The 25,638-nt window shown below is 36.3% G+C and overlaps 1 protein-coding gene across 1 annotated transcript; it reads left to right on the top strand.

Moving 5' to 3' along the window:
- The first annotated feature begins 3,375 nt into the window (after positions 1-3,375).
- On the top strand, positions 3,376-25,200 carry rspo1 (R-spondin 1). The gene is made up of 6 exons (XM_059568155.1): positions 3,376-3,864; positions 8,067-8,604; positions 14,247-14,438; positions 16,988-17,128; positions 18,492-18,701; positions 23,517-25,200. The coding sequence occupies exons 2-6, from the start codon at positions 8,508-8,510 to the stop codon at positions 23,660-23,662; spliced, it is 786 nt and encodes a 261-aa protein (XP_059424138.1). The 5' UTR covers positions 3,376-3,864; positions 8,067-8,507; the 3' UTR covers positions 23,663-25,200.
- Positions 25,201-25,638: the final 438 nt, after the last annotated feature.

Below are 25,638 nucleotides of genomic sequence, written 5' to 3'. Positions count from 1 at the left end.
TTGATGGTTTTCACAGCGAAACATTTGATTGGAGGCATGCAAAACACACACACAAAAAGTTTTTATATCTTACTCCACATTTAAAGAAATGGCTAAATTTTTACAGATAAAGGCAACTTAAAATACTTGACATTAAACCTACCTATTAGCAGATTTTAGACTAAATGCCAGCAAAAGCTGTAGACGGGTCAAAGTTTTCCTGGTATCTGGTTAGACTAGAGCAATCGCCAGGAACTGATGTTTATGGCCCCCTGTTGGATTGTGAGGAAATGGAAAGTGCTTTATGATTGATGTCAGCTTCATATGCAGTCAAGTCAGGTCACACTTAGCTGCTGTGAATGGACCATAAAATACCGAATACTGATTTCAGAATTGCACAGCACACACTTCGATTTCCTTCCCAGAGTCTCAATGAACATTAGATTAAAAAAAATGTAAACTAAAATAAATATAGGAAAATAATTGATTTTAAATGATATTCTGACTATCCTGAACCTCCCAGTTACAGATGAAGAGGGATAAAAATATCCAGAAAAGCTCATTTTAAATTCTTTCCTTTACATGCTGATCCCTCTCGTTAACGATAAACAGACAGGAAATGGCTCTCAATTACCTAAATTAAAATGGCAACACCTAATCCTTGTTTAAACTCACAGACTATGGAGGAAAGGAGGGAAGCTGTGCTGTGGGCTAACTGTTTTTCAGTGGAAACTTTTGATAAAACGTTTATCCTTGAACTAGGAAAAACTTTTAGTATAATTCCATGTCATGCAAGATTGGTTTATATGAGGCCAGATCTGGTGTAAACAATACATATTTTCTTTTATATTGGTGGCTCAGCCAAAACTCATAAGAAAACTCTCCATCTCTTTATTAGACAATGGCACGCACTCTAAACTTAGTCCTGACAAGCAATCTTGGTCAAGCAGAAGACAAGCTAAAACAACTGAGGAAAATAAGATGACTTAGAGATCATTATATGATATATGTCAGTTGGAGGTTAAAAATAAATAAATAAATCATAGCTTGCTAACACAAACATTGCAGGCTCAGCCCCAAACCGGAGTGGGCCAGGACAACACTCTCATGATAATTTGTAATTATTTTAAACTATAAAACCTACTTTTGACAAAATGGTGAATTTGTACAATCTGCTTATGCCCATTGAGGTATTTGGTTACGTTGGATTTGGGTGGTATCTTTTTTGCTCTAAACATTGTATGTTTTTATACAAATCAATTCAAATCCATAAGGACAACTTGTTAAACAGTTTCATTTTCTCATTAGATCAGGATCATTTGAAAAATGTATGAAAAGCTTCCACTAAATGGCAAGTAGTTGATTGTGCACTAATACAATATAACTCATAAGCCACAGTTGTCACTATCTAACATAACCATCCTAATAATCTGCCCAGTTTTACAGAAAACTATCTGAGGCTTCTCCAGGCCTTTAGGGGCGGCACTGAACTGCACTGAAGAAACACTCGTGCTGGAGTAACTAACTGAATTTTGCTTATTTAATTACATTTTTCAGCAGTGTTAAAAGTAGTTCAGCAGTTTACTAACGAGCTGTTTTTACCGACAAACAGCGACCAAACTCTACATTGCTATTTTTGTCCGGTTTTTTTTTCTTCTTAGCCTGAACAAAGCTAATCACTAATAAATCGTCTGAGTTAGTCAGTCATCCCAAATGGTTCACTCTCTCATATGTTGGAAAGTCCAGTTCATTCTAGTGAATCTGTTCATCCTAAATATAGGTAGGCCTATATATATTTTTGGTTCATCCTAAATAGTCTCATATAGCGTTAGAAAGTCATTCGATTCATTCGTGAACCTTATTCAGAGTGAACCGGTTCTTCGTAAAAGGTCCACTCTCTCATTGTAGTGAATCGGTTCGTTCGGACTGTTCACTTACACGAACATATTAAAACCTGACTTAATCATGTTGATTGACTATGTTTTCGACTTAATTTGACTTATATTGTTGTTACATTTGTCTATACTCTAATTTACAAAACAGCAACTTTAAATTATGATTACTCTAATTTATATCTTGGCAAGCTGCAGTTTCAAAGTAGCTTTCTCATCACGCAGTAAGATTTCCTGATTAAAAGATATGAAATGATTCGCCAGAATTTGGATTCTTGTAGCCTACTCATTTGTGTGACTACTTTGTGTGATTTCTTGCCTATATAGCTTATCCACAATAAGATTGGTGCTGTTGTAACATGAAAAAATATTTTGCATGTTTTGTTATTGGACGTATTTGTGACAAAAAGAATGAACTATTTTCGTTGATATCAAGTGATAGCGTGACTTCCCAGCAGTAAGCATATGCAGGCTAATAGCTCACTGGCAGGTAGCCTATAAAGTTCCTTTATTTAAATGATTTGACAGTGTTTATAATGTCAGCCTTGTAACATGCTGATTATGCTGTTTAATGTGTTGCTCTGGATGCTGTCCATGTGTTCTGGGCATAGAACCATCATCAGGTGCCATCCAGAAATAAAAAGCCAGAATGTGACTATGTAATGGTAACATCAGTGTTATTTGTTTACGCTATAAACAATGTGCGTTTGGGAAAAAAAGATCAAGATATTTATAATGCAAATGTGCAAAATCAAATAACTTTGGAAAGATTTTAAATAAAGAGGTTGTCTACTCCATACATTCAATGCAATATACATAAGTGGAGGAGGATAAATCACACCAAGTAAAATAATATGGAACCTTGCGCTAAAAGTCTCCATATGTAGTTACAGTTTAGAATAAATATTAAGCATAAAACTGAGTCATGAAAAAAATTCATTTAGACCACCTTTTCTACATTTGTTTTTCTCCCCTTTCACCAAATATACTATGAAAAGGCACATTTTTGAAGATTTTTCAATGCCACTTTGAGGTAGCAAATGTGTTTACACAGCAAATCAAGAAAACATTCAGCTCACTGTCTGTGGTTTGGAGATTCTCATGCACAGCAGACAGTAAACAAGACGCTAGCTGATTGTCAGAACTTGGTCAAAGTTTAATCTTTTTTTTTTACAAAGAATAAAATCTATAAATTCAGTTTCCACAAATATTATACTTTCCTACTTTCCTACTAAAAGTTTAGGGGAAAAACATCCTCACTTTAAATAGCAAAGGCTATTATGAAATATTTAAACTGTTTAAATATTTAAAATATATATATATTAAATAAAAACATGGTCTTTGAGGGTCTCGACAGATGTTTTTATTAATTTTGTTATTAGAGATAGACGGATGGATGTGTGCCACTAAGGTGAACCTCTCAAAAAACAACATTTCGACTCAACTCCATCACAGGTTTTTTGTCTCTCAGTAGTGTGTGTTTTTGAGGGGTGGGGCCAGCTCAACCTCCAGCACGCCGAATCGGCTCTAGATGGAGTTGGATGCAAACTTCGTGAGGTAGAAGCTCTCCGCAATGACTTGGATGCTGTCCGGAGATTAAAAGTGGATTTATGTGGGACTTGCTTCAGAATTACGACAGAGAACCCGCAAAATAAACCAGGCCTCTGTCGGCTCCATTATAAACGCAGTTCAGTGGAATTAGGGGATTTATCCTTGGGATTTTATATTTTAAGTCATTTTTATTTTTTTGTTTCTTTTCCTTTCTCCCATGCCCACTATTGCTCATATTACGCACTTGGGCACTGATGTAAACTGTCATGACATTTTAACCGAAGTCAAAGCAAGTCAAGAAGCGCTTGTCCCATAAAAATCCCAGTAGCAGTCTGTTGTTCAGCCGCTGGTGTCTGCTAGCAGCGCGAGGAGAAGCCCATATTACAGACACATTAGAGCCTCGCGCTCAGTGGATCAATATGAAGCTCGCGATACATAGTAGGTAGGTTATACGATCGGCTTAATTCATTATTTCTAGCGCATTAAAACATTGATTTACGTCTGAGAGATCGCAAAGGAAAACATTTAATTTAACATCTTAAACCGTTCCAGAGCCAACTTCACTGGACCATGACTCCAAATGCAAAACTTTTCATTGTTCAAATATTGACATTTTTTATTATCTGACCAAGATAATATTCTTATTTTTGGATTAAATGTTCGAAATGTTTAGGATACGCTGGAAAGTCTATGTTTGAAACTTAGACTAAAGACGAAATAGCTTAAACTTGTTTCCCCTTCCTAAATATAATCATTATAATAATAGTGAATAATGAAATATTAAACACAACAATCGTTTTTGTTATTCTTTATATTATATTATAAAATGTTGATTATTAATATTAAGAAAAAAACATTGATTATCTTTTCTAGAAATATCTTTATTCTAAATAATAACTATTAAACATGTATTTCTTGTTATCTTAATTACATGGTAAAATAAAATATTAAACAACAATTTTGGTTATTATTATTGTTAGGGGTGCTTTTGTTATTTTTTCTATTTTATTTTAAATGCTTAATTCTTAATAATAAGAATAAGAATAAAATACATATTTACTATTGATTATTTGGAATTCTTATTATTATTATTTAGTTATTCAGATTTCTAGACCAGATATTTGCATTACCTAATCAATTACATGCTCTGGTGTTTGTCTTTGATTTGTTAGCGATGGCCAAACAAAAAACAAAGACATTGCAAGCAGCTATTTAGAGACATTGAACTTTTAAAGATGGAGGGATATCCAAGTGTTGGCCTGCCAGTTCCTAATATCCAGATCTTATGACTTTTAACATCCGTTGTTTTGTGTCTGGCCCAGTGTTAGGTAATCTGGCACCAGCTTTCTGCAGTAAAACCAGTAAGTGTTGTTGAGAGGAACAGTCCAGAGGGAGAAATGACGGAATAGATATGAAGACAGGTGCAGTTGGACAGCTGCATGCCTGGTGCCAGTACAGAGATTTAACAGCATCATTTACTGTCACAGATAGATATTTCAATAACGCTGCTGTGGTCCTGAGTCATGGGTGCTTGGTGTAGATTCAAAGTTGCAGATCAGGAGAGAGTTAGATGTTGAGGGCAAAGAGAGGTCACCCTTAAGTGTGCTGAATCACATGGATTTACCGTGCTGACTGAAGACATCAGATTTATTGTACACTTTAGTAATAGTTGTTGCATGATCATTGGTTAGCTTTAAGTTTTATATGTTTGGCTGCCATGTATACTGAAACAATATTCCAAAAAGTACTTTATGTGCCAAACACACACTCCATTCAACCATTTTAAACACCAGCACTAATTCTTTGTCTGTGCATCACCATTTCTCATCTTGAGTCTAGTCCATAAGCTTTTATAGCAAGCCGTTTGGGAGGGATGTTGAACATTTAACTGTCTTTCCTCATTTCTCTGGGTTTCCTGGAGCGGAGGATTTCCAGGGGGTCTGAGCCATGGTTCCAAAGCAGGCCAGACAGACATCCACTCTGCATTTGCTCTGCTTTATTACAGACTCTGTTTATGGACTGTTTACTGCTCTGACCTTTTTCATGGTTCCGCCTGAACTTGCTGCCTAATGTAATGGCTCGAACATATGTTCTGTGGTATAAGCTGGGCTGTTGGCCTATGTCACACAAGATGGAAAAAGGCAGAGTGAAGAAACTAAGAAAAACTGATGTACTGAAAAAGACTAGAGCTGAGGTCACCGGTGGGATTCCAGGAGTTGATTGGCTGAGTAAAATTATATTTAGATATCATAGTATTTTTATGTATTTTATTTCATAATAGAACATTAATATTATTATAGTTCATATGCACATAAAAAAATCTTATATTTAGCTGATTTTTTCTTTATATACAGAATCATATAGGCTCATTAGATGGAAGTTATTTAAATTAAATAAAACAACACATTTGTTGATGGGTTGCAGACAGTAGGTGAAAAGGAATGAAATTCAAAACTGGTTTGCTGCCTGAAAAAAGTTTGGTTTTTACTAATCTTCAATATTGTAATGTGAAGCTGTATGTTCTTGAGTTGCAATTTGTTGCACTTTACAGCAGATGCATTGAGAGAACTTGCACAACAGACAATTTAATCTACTTCCCATGAAATGAGTTGAAGTGAGTTTTGGTTTGTTGTTTAGCTGAATGAGCCTAAGACAAGCTTAAAGGGATAATCAGTGGCCCTTGTGTCACACCCAGAGCTTTATTTGGGAAATGAAAGTATAATTTATTAAAGATTTGCTTGGATTAAACTCAATTTTAGACAAAAAATATTGGTAAAAGAGGAAGGCTTTAAGTGTTGTTTTTGTTTAGATTTCTCCTTATGATTGCCATTTTTCTTTTAGATTCCATATCTCCAGATATTTTCCCTTTTATGACTTCACCTGAGCATTTTTCCTCTCACTGAACATCATCTTTTATTTTCTGGATAAATCCCCTTTCTGCTTCCAGGGCGATGGCATATCTGTGCGTCAGACTTGACATATCTCTCCTTATTAATATTGCTGATGAGTTCTACGAACAGCAGGCAACAGGAGGTTTTGGCTCTGTCTGATAAATACGGAGGTGGTGTCGAAGACATCGGAGTATTATTCATTGTCTAAGATAAATAAACTTGGTGAAGAGAAGATGTCTGTACGTTTTAGTGGAAAGAGAGGAGGTTGCAAGAAGATTCCTTCTTATTCCTTCCAGACTGGAGAAAGATCATCGTTTTAATGCCTGATGTGCAAGATAAATATTATTTCCTTAATTTTCCTTTATTTAAACCACATCCACTACCACATCAGTGCATGTGGTTTATCAATCTTTGCTTTTGCTTAGTTTTACCACATCACTGTAACCAAAAGATCCTGTTAACAGCCATTTAGCACAGAGAAAGAGATTTTTTGTTGTTGTTGTTTGTGATATTTGTCATGCTACAATTAAACACTATTACGCTTTTCCTTAATAATGTTTTACAATTGCATGACACATTTGCACAAAGTGTCCACCCGCTGTACTTTCACCCATTTGAAGTCAAATTCAACCCAAACTGAGGGAAAATAATGTTTGTCTTGAACGTTGGTTCATAAATTACAATTTATAGAGTCAGTTTCTCATTTCTGAGGAGTGCTGAATTGCTTAAATGAAATATAGATATCTGTAGAGTTATTGTTGGCATTTAAAAGCACTTTTTGGTATGCTAAGAATTAACAAATAACACGATACAAGATCCAGAGGACCTGTGGCCAAATATGGCCCTGCTTTCCTGATACTTCCAGGCATGATGTCTCTCTTGCGTAAAACCAGAACGCTCATCCATTTCTGCTGGAATGTGATTAAGAATCATTCTATAAACATATCTATCTGTCATAGTGAGAGGAGTAAATGTGAATGCTTTCGCTGCTTGAGAGACATTTTTCAGTCTATTGTTTTCTGACAGATGGGGTAAACATGTATTTTTTTTCCTTTTTTTTTTTTCATTCAATACTTTTGTATGTGCATCGACCGAAGGTTTTTGTGGTATTTGTTTCACGCTGCCCTGTTTCTGGTCGAATCAACTTTAGCTTTAGCGCCCGGACACTTCAGCTCTTGTCAGTCTTAATGGGAAATTACATTTAAAATGAAACTTTTAGTTTGCTTTGCCAGCTCATGAATCTATCTGGCCAAGGAAAAAATAAGCATGGCAGGAATGTGTGGTTTAAATGGACAAAATACCAGTTTCGGGTTATGTTACTCAAACTATTGTGTCCTCATTTGTAGTTCCAAACCAGACTTCCATGAATCAATTTAACAAATTTAGAGCGCAGAAATGCTGAACTTCGTTGAGAAAGAGCAGTGATACAGATGAAAGAGTGCAGTTATGTAAGCCCAGCGTAAGGCTATTTTCTTTCCGTCGTCTTTTCCTTGATTCCAAAAAGTATTTTATGACAGTTTACAGAAAATGTAAAAGTTGTTTTTAAAGTATTCACTTTTCAAAGCATAAAACTGAAAAACTTGCATCTCTTCCCTTGGGCAAGATATTTGGACTTTCTTTTGACATGCTGACTTAACAAAGTACCGTTTTATATACATGTCTCATTGTGCTTTTCTCCCCCCATTCACCCACTCCTCTCTTCATCCAACTCCCTCCTTCCCTCGCTCGCCCCTTTTTGTCTGTCTCTCCGCAGCAGATCTTGGCACTGACAGATGCGTTGTCACGCGTAGGAGTCCAGAACCTCTCTCCATCTCTCTGGCTTTTTTTCGGCACTCCCCCTCCTCCTCCTAGCATCCCTAATAAGACACATGCTCCTGGGCTGGGTTGCTCACTCACGTTAGGATCTCCTGGCTGTGACCGCCGGGAGCTTCTCTCTCCTCTCAGTTTCGCCCCCGGCTTCATGGGTTGAAAGGCTCGTCTCATCTCTCATCTCGCCAGGCTTTCCGCACCCAGAACTTCATCGATCTCATCTTCATCCTTGAGTGCTATGGTTTGTTCTCCGAACATGTACGGACTTGCAGCGGCAGAGGCCTCCAGCCAAGGGCGTCGCGGCCGGCTGTAGTCAACTTCGTTCCACCTGCCACAGCGTGAAAGGGCCCCCCTCAGCTGTGATCTGTCTGCCTTAGCAGGGACTATGCATTTGGGACTGGTGGCGCTGGCAGTTGTCTTCCTCGGCTCCATGGGTCACGGCGATAACCTCAAGGCCTCCAAAGCAAGAAGACAGAGACGAAGTAAGTGCTGATGTCTTTTTCTGTCTCTTTGTGTCCCGTGAGACACAATGCAACATTTCATATGTCAGTTCCTAATATTTGTGGCTCATTAGAGCATTTCTGAGTGCCTTGGAATGTTCTTGTCATTTTTCTTCAGCCAGTTTTGTGGGGTATTGCTTGTGCAGAACCTGTTCTGTTGCTTTTAATAGCAACTTTGCTTTTTAAGGGTATATTGTAAATGAGCATGTTATGTTCCTAAGCATGGCCAGTTATAATAATAAAAATATAATGCCTAACACACTTCATTTTTGTAGTTTGTCTGGCTTCAAAGCAGCTCTCACCTTTTTATGACTTCTTGTTTTTCTTCTTTTTGGAAAAGTGAGTTTTGAAACCCACACATACTGCAGAACTGAAACTCACTCTGAAAAGGTCTCTAATGCGTGAGAGAGCACTGACATAGAATTACTGTTTCTTATTATAAAGAACATATTTATGTTTATTGAAAGCGTATTTTATCTTTTTTAAAATACTGCAATCAAATATTCTTTAAGTAAATACTTTGTAATATTGTTGGGAAATCAACCTCCAAAGTTATTATATATGTGTGCACATCTCATAGTAAAAGTGCTGATGTAGGTTTAGTATTTCATATTTTAAAGAACACATTTACGGTTATGGAAAGTCTTATTTTTGTGTACTGCTATCAAATCCTCAATAACGCATTCGATGTAATGTTATAAAGTCAGCCTGATGATCAAATAATTATTAGTATTATACAATTTTTTTTAATTTTTATTCAGTGATCTGACCTTAAGGGTTGTCATTATTCAGTGTAAATTGTACATTGACCACTGCTGGCAGTGTTGAGGAGTGTACAGCCTCCTCTAGAGGAGGTTATAGGTACTACACTGGCTGTGCACAAATCCCCATTGCATTTGCTACTGGTTAGACTGCTCTTTCTCTATTTAACTTTGTTATTAAGAGACAATAGTATTTTTTTTACATTTATACACCTGCCAGAAACTATAAGCAACAAAACAAACATATATTGTGATGTGAGAGTTATAGCAGGTGGCTGAAGCTAGAAATAATGCAGCACGAGGAAGCCTAGAAGTGCAAATCAACTCACAATGGCAGAATGTAAAGCTATCTGAGGAGAAATAAACAGTGAGTTACTCTGTGAAATAAATCTGCTGAGGCTTCACAATCTGTTAAGGCTTCTTGACCTCACTGTAAGCTCATCTGACTAGTGCTTCTTGATAGCAGAGTTTTCTAGCAGTTTTATCAACAAAATGAAAGCAAACACCTCTGACATCTGTTTTTATACAAGTGACTGATCAGCAGTCCCGCTGCTTTTTTCCCTCCCTCTTAAATATCCAAACCATACCAGCAAAACATCTAATATTTCATTTTGTCTAAGTGTTTATTTTTGCTCGTTATAAACTATTTTAAATGTACATGTACATTCGTTTTACGGCACGGCGCCTGTCACGTCAAAAAGGGATTCAGCTATTCTGCTCACTCGTGTACATTGCAAAAAATTTTTAAATAATTATTTTTGCCCCATTTTTACACTAAAATGTCTAAACATGCTTTAAACAAGATAAATGTTCTTTTAAAATTGTGTAGGCAATAAGATCTGTTTGCATGGAATATGTTTTGATTTATGTTTATTTCCCTTACCCCATTAGCAAAATTGATTTCTTGCTTTAAACATAAACCTTTCTATATTTTGCTTGGCTAATGTTTTAAACAAGACAAAATTGTATTTGCTAGTGGATAAGAAAATTACATCAGTTACATATAAATAAAGATATATTCTCTGAAAACAAGTCTGATTTTTTTCCAGCTAAACTTGAATCAATGAATGTGACAGAATTGTTTGTAGTTCCTCAAAATGCTGCTGATGAAGACTTATTATTGCTTTCTAAAATCATCTAAATGCAAAATTCTGCTCTGTTCCTCTCTGGGGTTTAGGTCATTGTAAACCAGCCACATTCTAGGCAACTTCTGTATTGATTAAAGTCTTTTTCACATTTGTTAATGAAGTGGATAGCTTTAATATTTTAATATACAATTCATCACCACACCTGTTGTTACTCGGGGATAGCAAAATAGTTTAATGTTATTCAACAGGATAAAATTACTCCTTTTATTGTTTCAAGGGGGAAACTTATGAGTTTGAGCTGTAAAAAAGTTTATTTTTTCTTTTAAAAAATGTAAAAATGCAATACAAATAACCTGAAAGAGCAAGATGTGTATACAACCCGAATTCCGGAAAAGTTAGGACGTTTTTTAAATTTTAATAAAATGAAAACTAAAAGACTTTCAAATCACATGAGCCAATATTTTATTCACAATAGAACATAGATAACGTAGCAAATGTTTAAACTGAGAAAGTTTACAATTTTATGCACAAAATGAGCTCATTTCAATTTTGATTTCTGCTACAGGTCTCAAAATAGTTGGGACGGGGCATGTTTACCATGGTGTAGCATCTCCTTTTCTTTTCAAAACAGTTTGAAGACGTCTGGGCATTGAGGCTATGAGTTGCTGGAGTTTTGCTGTTGGAATTTGGTCCCATTCTTGCCTTATATAGATTTCCAGCTGCTGAAGAGTTCGTGGTCGTCTTTGACGTATTTTTTGTTTAATGATGCGCCAAATGTTCTCTATAGGTGAAAGATCTGGACTGCAGGCAGGCCAGGTTAGCACCCGGACTCTTCTACGACGAAGCCATGCTGTTGTTATAGCTGCAGTATGTGGTTTTGCATTGTCCTGCTGAAATAAACAAGGCCTTCCCTGAAATAGACGTTGTTTGGAGGGAAGCATATGTTGCTCTAAAACCTTTATATACCTTTCAGCATTCACAGAACCTTCCAAAACATGCAAGCTGCCCATACCGTATGCACTTATGCACCCCCATACCATCAGAGATGCTGGCTTTTGAACTGAACGCTGATAACATGCTGGAAGGTCTCCCTCCTCTTTAGCCCGGAGGACACGGCGTCCGTGATTTCCAACAAGAATGTCAAATTTGGACTCGTCTGACCATAAAACACTATTCCACTTTGAAATAGTCCATTTTAAATGAGCCTTGGCCCACAGGACACGACGGCGCTTCTGGACCATGTTCACATATGGCTTCCTTTTTGCATGATAGAGCTTTAGTTGGCATCTGCTGATGGCACGGCGGATTGTGTTTACCGACAGTGGTTTCTGAAAGTATTCCTGGGCCCATTTAGTAATGTCATTGACACAATCATGCCGATGAGTGATGCAGTGTCGTCTGAGAGCCCGAAGACCACGGGCATCCAATAAAGGTCTCCGGCCTGGTCCCTTACGCACTGGAGAGATTTCTCCAGTTTCTCTGAATCTTTTGATGATGTTATGCACTGTAGATGATGAGATTTGCAAAGCCTTTGCAATTTGACATTGAGGAACATTGTTTTTAAAGTTTTCCACAATTTTTTTACGCAGTCTTTCACAGATTGGAGAGCCTCTGCCCATCTTTACTTCTGAGAGACTCTGCTTCTCTAAGACAAAGCTTTTATAGCTAATCATGTTACAGACCTGATATCAATTAACTTAATTAATCACTAGATGTTCTCCCAGCTGAATCTTTTCAAGATTTTTTCAAGCCATTTGTTGCCCCCGTGCCAACTTTTTTGAGACCTGTAGCAGGCATTAAATTTTAAATTAGCTAATTAAGTGGATAAAAGTGTAAAATTTCTCAGTTTAAACATTTGCTACGTTATCTATGTTCTATTGTGAATAAAATATTGGCTCATGTGATTTGAAATTCCTTTAGTTTTCATTTTATTAAAATTAAAAAAACGTCTCAACTTTTCCGGAATTCGGGTTGTACATTCAAATACAAAAAAAAAAAACTTGCTGTCATATGAATTCTTACAGTTTGATATATGTTCTTTTAGTATATTTTAATGCCAGTCTTAAATTGTTCAAATGAAGAATTCTTTGTAGCCCAGATTCTGAGAAAAAAAAGGTGGATTTGTTTTGATAAACAATGCTAAAGTAATAAGTCAAATAAGGCAATAAAAGCAATATCTTTAGACTTTAATTGGCAGCAGTCATCTGAGAGTCAACTTTTTCTTCATTGTCGATGCTGTCAAGTTCAAGTTGGATTGAACTAGTAAATGCCCATTGATAAGAATGCAGACAAAAGTCATACATGACTACGCTGAGCCAGATGTCCAATCCTATGGACTGATCCATTATATTTAATGATGCTCTTACTGCAGTAACTACTTTTTCATTTTAGATAAATATTTTGATTCTCTGCTAATAAATTACCATTAGTTTACCATTAGAGTAATTAAGTTTTGGAGGGCATTGTAGGTTGTATGATGATTTCATCCTTCCCTTGATAAGGCAAATCCAAAGAGGACATTCGACTCATAATGATATAACACTGTCTAGAAGTGCAGTGGCAACTGATGCTGTCTTTTTTAGCATGTGTGCGAGGTAAACCTAACCAACCTTCTGGCTGCTTAATAAACCCGTGAAAAACAATCATTGACATTCATAATTTTTCATATTTATTGTTCCTGCTGAGAGACCGTTTCATTTATTTCAGCTGTGGAGAGGAAAGCTGTAATCGAATAAAGGACACCCCATCGCTTTTTTAATTCGGTGGTGCTTTTCAGCTGAACCCACTAGGGAGTCCTTGCTACTGAATATTAATGGTGGATTAATTGATTGATATTAGTGTTTAAAAGCTTTTCTTTCTTTTTTTTCTTTGTTTTTGATGGTTGAGATTACGTGATCTAATAGGTATTTTTCTCATGTTTTTAAAAGTACAAATATGTAAATTGAAGGGTTGTATTTATCTATTACGTTACATCATTTTCTGTACTCGCAGCTTATTTAGAGTGGAATACTATTTTAACACATTTTTCAGCACAGAGATTGATTGCCCTGAGAGAGTGTATATTTAGAGCTAATGCTACACACATAGACCCGTAAATTAAAGCAGATGACTGCAGTTTTGACTCCAGTCAGCCTACCAGGAACAGGATGTGCACTCTGACATGCTTTCAGGGTAATCATTTATTTCTTCTTGGCCACAAATGCAGAAATTTTTGGATGTTACAAGCAAGGCATGGAAGTCGCAAGGGATGAGTCAGCTTTCTTAGATACCTGTAACTGATTTTATGTTTTATTTTGTTTTATGATTTTATTTCATGTGTCAGAGTTTTGAGGCACCTGGGCAGAACAAGTACATACTGTTAAAAAAAAAGTTTCAGGCCTCTTTCTTCCCTGCTGACCCATGAGAAATCTGTGTGCAATCTCCTAAATTGAATAGCCAGTTCTCCCAGTGCTCTCCCAAATGAATTACATTACACATACAGAGTTTGTGTTATTATACAAATCACTACTGAAATAACTATCATAGCTTGTCACATGTTGTGTTATCTAGATATTTAGGGGTGATGGTAAACTCATCTTAAATGTTTATTCAGAGGCCAGGTAGCAGTGGCTAGAAAGTGAGATTGTAATCAAGCTGTCTAATCCCATAGATAGCACATAACTAGTTTACTTAACTAGTCATTGTAAGCACCTGGGATTACAGAGGGTCTTCTAAACTGTAAGGAGGCGCTGCCAGGATCACGCTCACTCCTATTTCTCTTTCCTTCTTCTGTCAGTAAGCACTGAAGTACCACCGTCGTGCTCGACTGGCTGTGAACACTGCTCAGAATACAACGGCTGTCTTAAATGTCGACCCCGGCTCTTCATCCTACTGGAGCGGAATGACATCCGTCAGATAGGCATTTGCCTCGCTGCCTGTCCTGTTGGATATTACGGCATTCGAAATCGTGATATGAACAAATGCACACGTGAGTCTTTGCTCTACTGGCATATTTTTCTAGTTTCACAACTGTAAATAAGTAGGAGATAATAAGGTAAGCTGTGCCAATCAGCATATTAAAATGATTTCTGAAGGATCGTGTAACAGTGAAGACTGGTGATAAATTACATTTTTTAAAAGATGAATATATTTTACATTATATATAAAAATGGAACACTTTTAAATTGTAAAAATGCTAATGTTTTTATATATGTACGTATTCTTTAGATGTATTTAGATAAAAAAAACAATAGCTGTATATATTATTACATAACAAAAATGTGCAGTTTCTTAGATTAAAGGGAGATTGACACATCTTACCCCGCTCCCTTCCTAACAAAAGAGATGAATTATCTGAACAGCACAGTGCCTTAAAATGACCTTCCTTGGCCCATTTGCAAGGCTTTAATGTCAGTTATAAAGTGTTTAACGTCTTTGGAAAGATGGCACAAATTGCGCAATTACAAAACAATCACATTATTCGCCACATTCAATGACATTAAACTAGCGCATCAGACCCGTGGATGCCAAATGCTGAGCCAGTGATCTGTTTTCTCTTACTCTGTGGGCGAAAAACAGGGTTGGGGGATGTAATGCAAAGCAAAACATTGGTAATACGCGGCTGTTTGTCTGTTTCTTCTAGGAAGTCAGTGTTATTATTGTAGGCTGTAAATGCAGAGTTCATGGGAGTTCAACTCTGGTCATATTTTTTGGGTCTTTCTAGGCAAACCCTACGCAAGAAGCATAATGAGGACTTACCTTTAATCATCCTCTTTGTTTTAATAGTGCGCTGTCTAAGTTTCAGCCAGAGACTGGGCGGCTTGTTCCCATCATGTGCGTGAGCATTTTTACTGTGATAAAGGCAAAGCAGGGGGATAACTGTGGATAAACAAGGAAATACCTCTCGTAAATTGATTGGTGGTACCTCTTTACTCCTGTTGTGGGAGGAAATTAATAGCTTTATTTGAGTCTTTTCTAACTTCAACCTACCACAGCTTTTCCAGTTGTAAATTGAACGTCCTGCTCCCTTTTCAAGCATGTTTTGATAGCCAATTAGTGTGAACCACAGCTTGGAGTCATTATATTTTGTTATAGGAAGAAAATACTTTTGTTACCAAGATACACTCTTGCATCACTCCGCCTAATACCTCTCAGATGGTTCTGATTTAAACTTTCATTCTAGATAACCTTAAATTTAAATGTTAGCATCAAGGGAAGTGAGAAATTAGCGGAGCGCTGTTTTTATTTCACAACCCGCTGGAGCCTTTAATTCATCATTTCTGGACTGTATACTTTACACTTGCTTTGAAATACCACATGCAGCTGTCCGCTTGTTAGGTTAAGTATTTTTTTGACCCACACATTGAGACCAAAATACGTTGTATCCGCAGGTGTTGACTCCAAATCGCTCCGGATGTTACCAGATCCCTTCTTGTCAACATCTTGTGTTTTTGTCCTGTTTTGAAAGACGGCTGTGCATGCGAATCCCTCCTTCATCTCAGACCTCTGAGTGGCTGCCCCGTTGCAATTATTCAATCAGCTGTGTGCATTTGACTGGTCTCCAAGATCCCCATGATGTCTTGTTAACAACATTTGTCTTGCATTAAGGGTACATTTGTAAATGCTTGAGTGCAAAAGAATTTGCTCCAAACATTACTAATTTAGTTGTCAGGCATTTAAAGTAGTAATTGAGAGCAGAGGTTATAACAAAAAACACGACTCAAGTATGTTGTTAGGCCCTCTTCAGCTTTTGGCCGGGACCAGGCGATATCTGAGATATCCGTGTGCTGCTGCTCTGAGAATGTCCCAGGTGTTCGAACGGAAATTTAAGAACCTTATTTTTGCACATTTTTGCATTGAAATCTGTTTTGTGAAATTATTCGCAGTTTTTCTCGATTGAAAGTTCAGTCTGAGTCAGTCAGATGAAAAAAGGGATTTAAAATCACATTTAAAATGGGAAATAATCAGTTTTAGGGTTTCAAACATAAAAACGAATAAATATAACTAAAATGAGAACATTTGCTCATGCTTCCACTGAAGTACTTTAAAAAATCTCAAATCATTCTGGATGACATGATCATCAGGTTTTAGACTTTTGGACCTAACTGTAAATCCTTCCAGGATTTATCCAAACTCACCAAAAGAAAAGAGTGAGATTTATAGTTAGATCCCCTGTTTATCAAAATGAGATAATGATGATAATTTTGAAGGGGTTATGGGTGGGGAAGTGGATTCTGTTTCATTTGTGTCTGGTTTTCATTCCAACAAAATCCACAATTGCCCCCAATTTGAGTCAGTTTTTAATTCTGAACAAAGACGGCAGACTTGTAATGAGACAGAGGTGTGAGGAAACCACATGAGAGTCTTGACATTCACATACTGACTACTTTGTGGATAAGAAACTCTTAAGAGCCATAGACATTTTAAGTCACCAGATATTTCTGTCCACTTCTTCAATGTCAAAAATAAGCAGAATTATTTAAATAAAATGTTTTTGTAAAATCAACATGTAACTGTTATTGTCTTTCTTTATTTCAGAATGTAAAATAGAAAACTGTGAGGCATGTTTTAGCCGAAACTTTTGCACAAAATGTAAGGAGGGCCTGTACTCACACAGAGGACGGTGTTTCTCCAGCTGTCCTGAAGGATTCACCGTCAATGGCACCATGGAGTGTGTAGGTGAGTGAGCTGTTAGTTTGTTCGAATATTACATTATTTGACTGAGTTACAACTATATGAACATCTGGAATCTGAAGGTGCAAAAAACTAAACATTTTGAAAATCACCTTTAAATTTGTCCAAATGAAGTTCTTAGCAATGCATATTACTAATATGAAATTAAGCTTTGATATATTTACAGTTGGAAATGTATAAAATATCTTCATGGAACATGATCTTTGCTTAATATCCTAATGATTTTTGGCATAAAAGTCAATAAAAATCAATAATTTTGACTCCTGCAGTGTATTTTTTGCTATTGCTACAAATATACCGGTGCAACTTATGACTGGTTTTGTGGTCCAGGGCCACATAAAAAGGTTTCTTGTATTAAAATGCAATATCATCACACAATAATATCATATGTTATATAAGTAATATATAAATCAGAATCTGATCTGGTTTTATCTTGTACATAGCCAGTATATAAGGTTTTTGGTTTAGTGCATGTCATCAGATGTAGTGGGCACATGGCACTTATGTCATGGAATGACTCTTATATGAATAGTTGTTACGACATGCTGATGGAATGATAAAACATGTAAACTTTTACGGATACCTTTTCCTTTTTTTATTTCCTTCAATTCTGTGTTCTTTTTTCCTGTGGTTTCTCAATCACTGTTGAGAGGAACGTTGGCAAAAGGCCTGTTGGATGATAAGGGTTTTTATTGATTTCTTTTGAAAATATTTCTGTCAGGAGCAAGCAAACACAGCACTTAAAGCATTACTCGCAATGGTGGTGCTGGCTCCTCCAGGCTATTTGGCCTTTAAATGGGGAGCCTCGACTTCCAGTGTGACATTTTGCCAAAGCTTATGATGCCTTACCTGCGTCAACAGGTCAGTCCACCACTTTATTACGAGGTTTTTTTTTTTTTTTCTGTGATTGTTTTTGGCAGAGATGAGTTTCCTTTGACCGTCCTGCCCCTAAACACTTTAGACAGAAAAAAAATGATACTTAGAAAAGACTTGACAGCTTTCATTACATTGAAAAAAAATGGAGCCTACCTCATACAATCATAACACATACTCTGCTTTTTAGCAAAATGTAATTGGAAAATGTGAGCGATGCTGGATTTTAGCAGTCGAAATCTCTGCTGTTAATTCTTTGGGGTTTCCTAATGTAGTTTCTTTTACTTTTGTTTGAAGTAACTTGTTTCTCAGACCCCCGTCCAAAAGAACAAAATGTACAAACCCCAAGAAATTTCTGTCTTTTCCCTATTGTCTGAAAATGTAGTAAATTGTGTAATCGGCATATGTTAGATTCAATCTAAAAAAATTGGTTATTCTGTTTTTTGTTTGTTTTGTTTTTTTGTCTGTGTTGCAGTCCAATGTGATCTAAGTGAGTGGAGTCCTTGGGGCCCTTGCATGAAGAAGAACAAAACATGTGGCTTTAAAAAGGGTAACCAGACCCGTACCAGGGAGCCCTTACAGCTTCCAAGTCCTTCCACTTCCACAGGGGCCGCTCCGCCCTCGGGCTGCGTCCCAGAGATCCAGACCCAAAGATGTACCGTGCAGAAAAAGATCCCTTGCAAAGGTAATTCAGAGAAAGAACAACACAAAAATGTTGGAAAGTGGATGGATAGGAAATGCTTGTGCTGAAAGGAATGCGTGAAATCTGTTATCCAACTTCAATGCGCATGTTTGCAAATTACAGATTTGTTGATTTATTGATCATTTATCATTTTTGGCCACTCGGAAAAACATGTAAACAGTCTCCTGGAACTAATTTGATTTAGTTTATTTATGGTTTTTGACATAATACGGTGAAAATAAATCCTTGAGTGTTCCCAGTAAATAAACAGAAGCCCAGCTGGTTTGTAATCTTTTCGTCGCTGGCTGCGGATCTGAGGTCGGCCTTTTGTTTGTTGCTTTAACTTACTGGAAAGTGAGGTTAATATGCTGCCTTGGCTCTCGAGTGGGAACGGAACGTTAGTGGACCTGTTGTCTGTAATCTGTTCGTAAAAGTTTTAATATGTTTTATATTTTTCTATTGACCATTATACTCTCCTTGATGGCTTGCGTAGTTGTTGTGTAGTTCAGCCTTAAATATAGGAGTTTGCTTGGAAGAAAACTGTGATTTATAGTATGAGCCTACAAAAAAAAAATCTTTGAATGACCCAAACAAGAATTTTCAGCTCATTGCTTAACTGAGTGGTTACACCAATGTTCATACACATCAATATTGATTTTTTTTTCTCTCTGAAAGAAATTTTACAATTACTAAGCAAGGATGCATTAAAATTATGTTTTATTTTTACACTATTTTACAATATTACAAAAAAATATATTTCAAATTAATGCTGTCCTTTATAGCTTTCTATTCATCAAAGATGAAAAAATGTCAAGGTTTCTACAAAAAATAAAATAAATTAATAACAAAAAATTGAGTGGCACAACTGTTGTCAGCTTTCCCACCACAGTAATAAATAAACATATAAGATAAAATAGCAAACAGTTATTTTAAATTCTAATAATATAAAAAAATTTGGTACTGTTTGTAAAGTATTTTTGATCAAATATATTTTGCCTTGGGGAGCATATTTTCAAAAACATTTTAAAAAGTCGTTAAACTTTTTGCAATTTCTTACAACGTTTTGTATATTTTCAGTATAGATTGTTGCCATTAAAACACCCATTAATAAATGGCTCTTAAAGTACAGCATACAAAAACTTTTGTGCTGCTTTAAACCTGAATGACATTTTTAACCATGAAGAAAGAATGAGAAGATAATCATAACTGTCAAGCTTAAAAAGCATTACAATTTTTACGTTATATTCCTGAAGTCAATCAGTTACTTTGCGTGAAGACTTTCGCTCCCAACATTCAAATCATGCATAAAAGAAAGTGGAGTGAGTGGAAAAGAAGGAATTGCAACAAACCTCAAACCCTACTGGATCTTGTGTTTGTTGTCAATGTGATAGATTTCAATGTCTGCTGGTGAACAAAGATTTGAAAACTAAGGAAGTCTCCCACACTTTTGATAACCACTGGGCTTTTCACAAATAAAAATAGCTCATTTGCTCAGATTGTTTTCATTAAAGTTTCATGAATTTTTCAGCTGAATAGTTTACAGCAGACCTTGCAATGTCAATGCCAATTCAGAAATCAATCCAGGGTAATAAAAAGTGTTTGTGTGATTTTAATTGCTTTCACTCATAGTCTATTTTTGTTCTTTCTCTTTTATGTCTTCCAATATATATATATCCCAAACCAGAGATGTCCTTTAATTTAATCATGTATTCAAGCGATTCATATCAGTGTAGGAAATTGCATGATTCACGACTCATTCTAAGCTAATCGTAGCATCACGCTTTCTTCAAATAAACACTTGAACATACCTTCTAGAGCGCTTAGTTGTCTTCACATTGTTGAGAAACAGTGCGTTCCTGGAAATTACGTCTTATTTTGTGCGAACAGCCGCACAAGATCAAGCGCTCGCTGTTCCTCTGTCGGGAGAAGTAGGCTCCATGCTCTGCTGGACTAGGTGTGACAGCGCCATTTGAGAAATGAGAGGCAAATTTACTCTGCATGACGCCCGTATTTGTGGAAAGAATTTCCACCCAGGGTCCATAAGAATAATTAACAGTGAAATATTATAAACTGCCCCATAAAAGTGCTATATCGCCTGCCAAATTTCTAAACTTAGAGAGTCCACTTGTCGGAAAAGCTTTTGGAGAGAGAGAGAGTTAAGGTGAAATAATAGACCTGGACACATGTAAAGTCATTTGTTTGTAGTTCAATCTCATAATATCTTGCTTTCCCTAACTGTGTTAAGATAGGATCAGTTATGTGCTGGCTAGAGTCAAAACATGTTTTTTGCCAGAAAAGCAAAGCCACACCACCCACTTCTCAGGGCGAAACAAATTAATGCAGCTCAGGTGTCAAAAACCTCATAGGTTATGGGTTGCATGACCCGATTGCCCTCTTTTTTTCCTCTGTGCGTAAATGTGCACCTCGTGCTAAATTAGCAAGGCTGTGAATACATCTGCAGGAATTGGCTGACAGAGCTGCTGTAAAAATCACAGGGGGCAGTGCTTGTATAACACCGGTGATTTACTGGTCTGCAGATCTCACGCTTTGTGTTGATTTTGCCAAGCTCCCCCCCTTTCTCTTCCCCTTCCTGTAGCTTAATAAATGTCTTTGCACGAAAACCAAATACGCTAAACGCGTGATTGCCTTTGTCAGGCGATGGTGTTTAGGTTGGATTGAGCAGCACTGTAATTATTGCTGTCATAAATGAATGGATCTTCCCCAAGCGCTCTTACCGCTTTATCAAAGCTAACAAGTCTCCTCCATGTGGATCCAAAGTTTAAAGCTCCATTTCCTTCCATGTTTTTTCGTTTCACCTCGGTTTTAAAATCGTGATTAACTGACACTCGAGTAGAGGCATTTTGTAAACACAAGGCCTTTGAATTCTTCACACGGGATTGCTGTTCTCAAAGCAATGAATACTAAACAATAGAACTGTGTTAGACTTGTTTTGTTTTATTTGTGGAAAACTTCAGAAATCATCTCACTGATAAGACTGTGATATGCTTTGATTCAATGCATACAACATTTATCTCTTGTCCTCTAGTCAGTGAATCATTCATTAAAATGATTTGTTCGAAACACACTGATTCAAAACACACTGAACCAAACAAGTGACTCACTGCGTTCCATTCAAAAGTGCTCATCCCAGTTCCTTATTTTCTAATTCCTTCGAAATCCCTTCTGATACTTGGAACGCAGCTTTTGCATCATTTTGATGAGCCTATAAAGGAGGCGCCATTGCATAATTAAACTTGGAAACATAGTCAAAGTCTTTCATTCTTTAGGGCCCTTTGAAGTGGCCAGTTTTATGCACTTCGGCCCTCCAATATGGCGACCATGATTGTTCTCACTCCGAATTGGCATTCATAAGTGGATTTAGTTATTGAGTGAGTTGTTGTATTATTCAATCAGCTAATTTGTTCAAAACATACTGATTCTTTGTTGTACAGAGCAATCACATGTCTTTATGAGTTAGTCACTGAATCATTCATCTAACCGACTTGTTCAAAACATGCTACTGATTTGTTTAGGGGGAAAAAAACAAGCGTCTTTATAAATGATTCACCTACTTGTTCACTCAACCGATTTGCTCAAAAACGTTACTTTGAAATGTGCAGCGGCTCTACTTTGGCTTTGTTTGAATTTTCATTAGTGGAGCAAAATAAACTAAATATTGGGCCATATTGTGTCAAGTAGCATATTATTACAATAGTAACCTCTTATTTATTCATCTGTTGTGTAAAAGCAGTAGCACTCCCCAAAAACTTATGAATAGTGTTTGCAATTATCTGCAGTGGAAAAACTGTACAACAGCACACTTTCTCTTGTAATATTGTGGAAATATTCAGTTGTTGACTCTTCAATAATGTAACAGGCATCATTACAGTTACATTACAGTTTACGATGATGCCATTTAAAATAAAAAAAAAAAACAATCAGCTAAAGTAAAACTGCATTTAGTATAACTTAACAATCAAAAGTTTAATTAAACAAATGTTTGTTTGCGGCATTTCCATTCTATTTTTAATCGTGCATTTTATGTAGAAACAAATGCAACGGTTTGTGGTAAAACATCAGGGCTTTGAGGTGAGCAGAGAGCCAATTTCAGGAGTCACAGAGTGGCTGTGTTTGTGGCTCATGTTATCAAGTGCATTGTGAATGCTCTCCAGCACCAAATGAGTGTTGACTTTGGTTTCCAGGGAACACTGAGACTCACAACACTAACTTCATAACAAATGTCAGTCAGTTTGGAGGCCCTGACTCCCCCTAGTAGTAGTGCAAACGAGGCTGATGGGAAACGAACCAGCCTGCGTTTTTCAGCACTCTTTTTGGGCAGTATTACAGTTCCTGCATGACCTAATCTGTATTTGCAATTCTTTATGTGAAACGTTTATGCAATTTTGTACATTTTGATATATGCTTTACTGTGCAGCTTTAGAAATAGATTTTTTTTATGAGTCCTTTATATTCTAAGTATTCTGTTTGTTCGGCTATGTTTTACTATTATAAAAATATATTTTTTGTGTTTTTAATTTATTTTCTAATTTACTTAAAATACAAAATAGATTTTTTTTTTCAGTTTTAAAATAAAAAACATAAATGTATTAAAATTTAGTAAAGTTTATTCCGAAAACAAGAATGAAATAATAAAGAAAAAGATAAAGACATTGCCAAAGGGATCAGAAATATACCTTAAAAATATTTTTTGTTGTTGTTTTGCTTTGTTTCTTAAGTACATTTGTTTTAAGTACTTTTACTTAAAAACAACAAAATATTACTTCTTGGGTTTTCTAATTGCAACTTTATTTTATTCAGGAGAAACTAAGAAGAATCCGCAAAACCGTGGGGAAAAAAATGGCAAGAACCGCGGACGAGACTCCAAAGAAAGTGGCAACAAGAAAAAAAAGACCCTGAACAGGTCCACCACTGTCCCCACTATTACAACAAGCATGGTGACCTAATCTTAGGGTGGTGTCTGGTGGGCCTAAGAAAGGAGAGTGCCTGGCCCATCTTCGTTGGCTGAAGACAAACAGTTTTTGATTGTGACAATATCAAAATTATGCAAAAAAGAAAAAAGAAAAGAAAAAAGGAATAACGCTGCTACACGTAAAACATGCTCAATGAGAACTGGAGGATTGCTGTACTGAATAATGAACTGCGTGAATTGAGTAAAGTTTGAGGGAACCAAGGAGCAAGGTTGGTTAGTCTCATGCTATTTGGAAGCATTCAGAAAGACTGTGCGCTGTGCGTGTGCAGGGTCTTCTTTTTGTAAGCCTTCCCACAGGAAACAACATTGTTTGTGGTTGGCGAAATGTTCCATATGTTCCTCTTTAGACCTATTGGAAAGGCTTCTGAACTATAGACATCACTGCAAATGAGGCCTGCCGTCCTAACGTTGCTTAAAGAACATCTAAAATACATTAGAATCTCTTGTGGTTCACCTAATCCAGCTGTAATCACATTCTTTTTTTTCTCCAGAGTTGGATCTCCTTATGTTCGTGACAGGTAGCAAACAGTCTGGAGTCTGTTTCAGAGTGAAAAGTTTTTTTTTTTAAGTGCTTTTTATATCTTTTTTTCTGTTGTTTATAACAAAAGAAGGCACTGGAACTGATATTGTGGTTTACAGAGAGAATGTGGAGAAAGAAGAACTTTAATGATGATGAAACTATCCAAAAATGATGCAAAAAGTGTTATTATATATCAAGAGACTAAGCACTTATAACTTACAACCGATGGAGTGGTTTTACTTGTTTTAGTGGTATATGTAAAATAAAAGTCTTGCGATTAGGGGAAAATAAATACAGTATTTTCTGCACAGAAGGAGGCAGCAATAATATGAGGAATGTACAGTGTTGAAGTATGTATATGAAAGATTGTGGGTGTGTGTGTGTGTGTCAGATGTGTTGTTTGTTTTTGAATCTGTGTTCTTGTGTGCACCTTTATGTTGTGAAACGAGGGGAAGAGAGAGGCCAAGAGAAGTCTACAGTATTGTGTGACTAAGCCATTGAGGAACTAAACCAGCATAACGCTTAAACTGCATTGATTATATGCTTTATAGGTTTTTCATTGCTCAGTTATCATGGTTCAAATAGATACAATATATCACATCATTCATAACGCTTTGCAACATACAGTATCAATATCTGCAGTAATGCTGTACATCATACAGTTATCTACATGTAGCATCCAGTCACACTTTTCTTAGTCTGTTTGCTTTTCATAGCCTGTTGACCAGGGCTGCATTTTCCAAAAGCAGAAGTAGATTGTAGAGACCACTGGTGCTAATGGTTTTTATGATCTATAGGCTTATGATGCTTTTGGGAAATGCAGCCCAGATCAGTGGGTGTTCACCATATACACCCCTAAATAGAATTATGACACTGAAAATGTCAGCTTCCGATCTTCATCTTGATGCAATATACCTATTTTATTGTATATCTATTTCTATAAAAGTCTACAAGGTAAATAAACATCTAAATAACATTGGTTGCAGTTTCTTTCTTTTTTTGTGTGTGTGTGTATTATGTATATTTGTATGTAAGACCAGGGATAGTTGTCTGTCTGTCTGTCTGTCTGTCTGTCTGTCTGTCTGTCTGTCTATCTATCTATCTATCTATCTATCTATCTATCTATCTATCTATCTATCTATCTATCTATCTATCTATCTATCTATCTATCTCTATCAATTTGCCATGATAACTTAACATAAAAATGACTATGACTATTAAATAAGAGGATGCATGTTACTTTGCTATGTCCCATGCACTGCTCCTTAAATTTGAATGATAGTACAACAATGTCAAATCATAAAAAATAAAAAATAAAACATTATCCTATTAATATTTTGTTAAATAAGAGATTACTCAATTTTAGTGTATTTATCATTTGGTAATAAAAAAATAAAAAAGAAGAATTTGTCCATCCTTGAATGGTTGTT

Source organism: Carassius carassius, chromosome 15 (genome assembly GCF_963082965.1).
Source record: "Carassius carassius chromosome 15, fCarCar2.1, whole genome shotgun sequence".
In the NCBI taxonomy this organism is placed as follows: Eukaryota; Metazoa; Chordata; class Actinopteri; order Cypriniformes; family Cyprinidae; genus Carassius; species Carassius carassius.
This window is presented reverse-complemented; position numbering and strand designations above follow the sequence as displayed.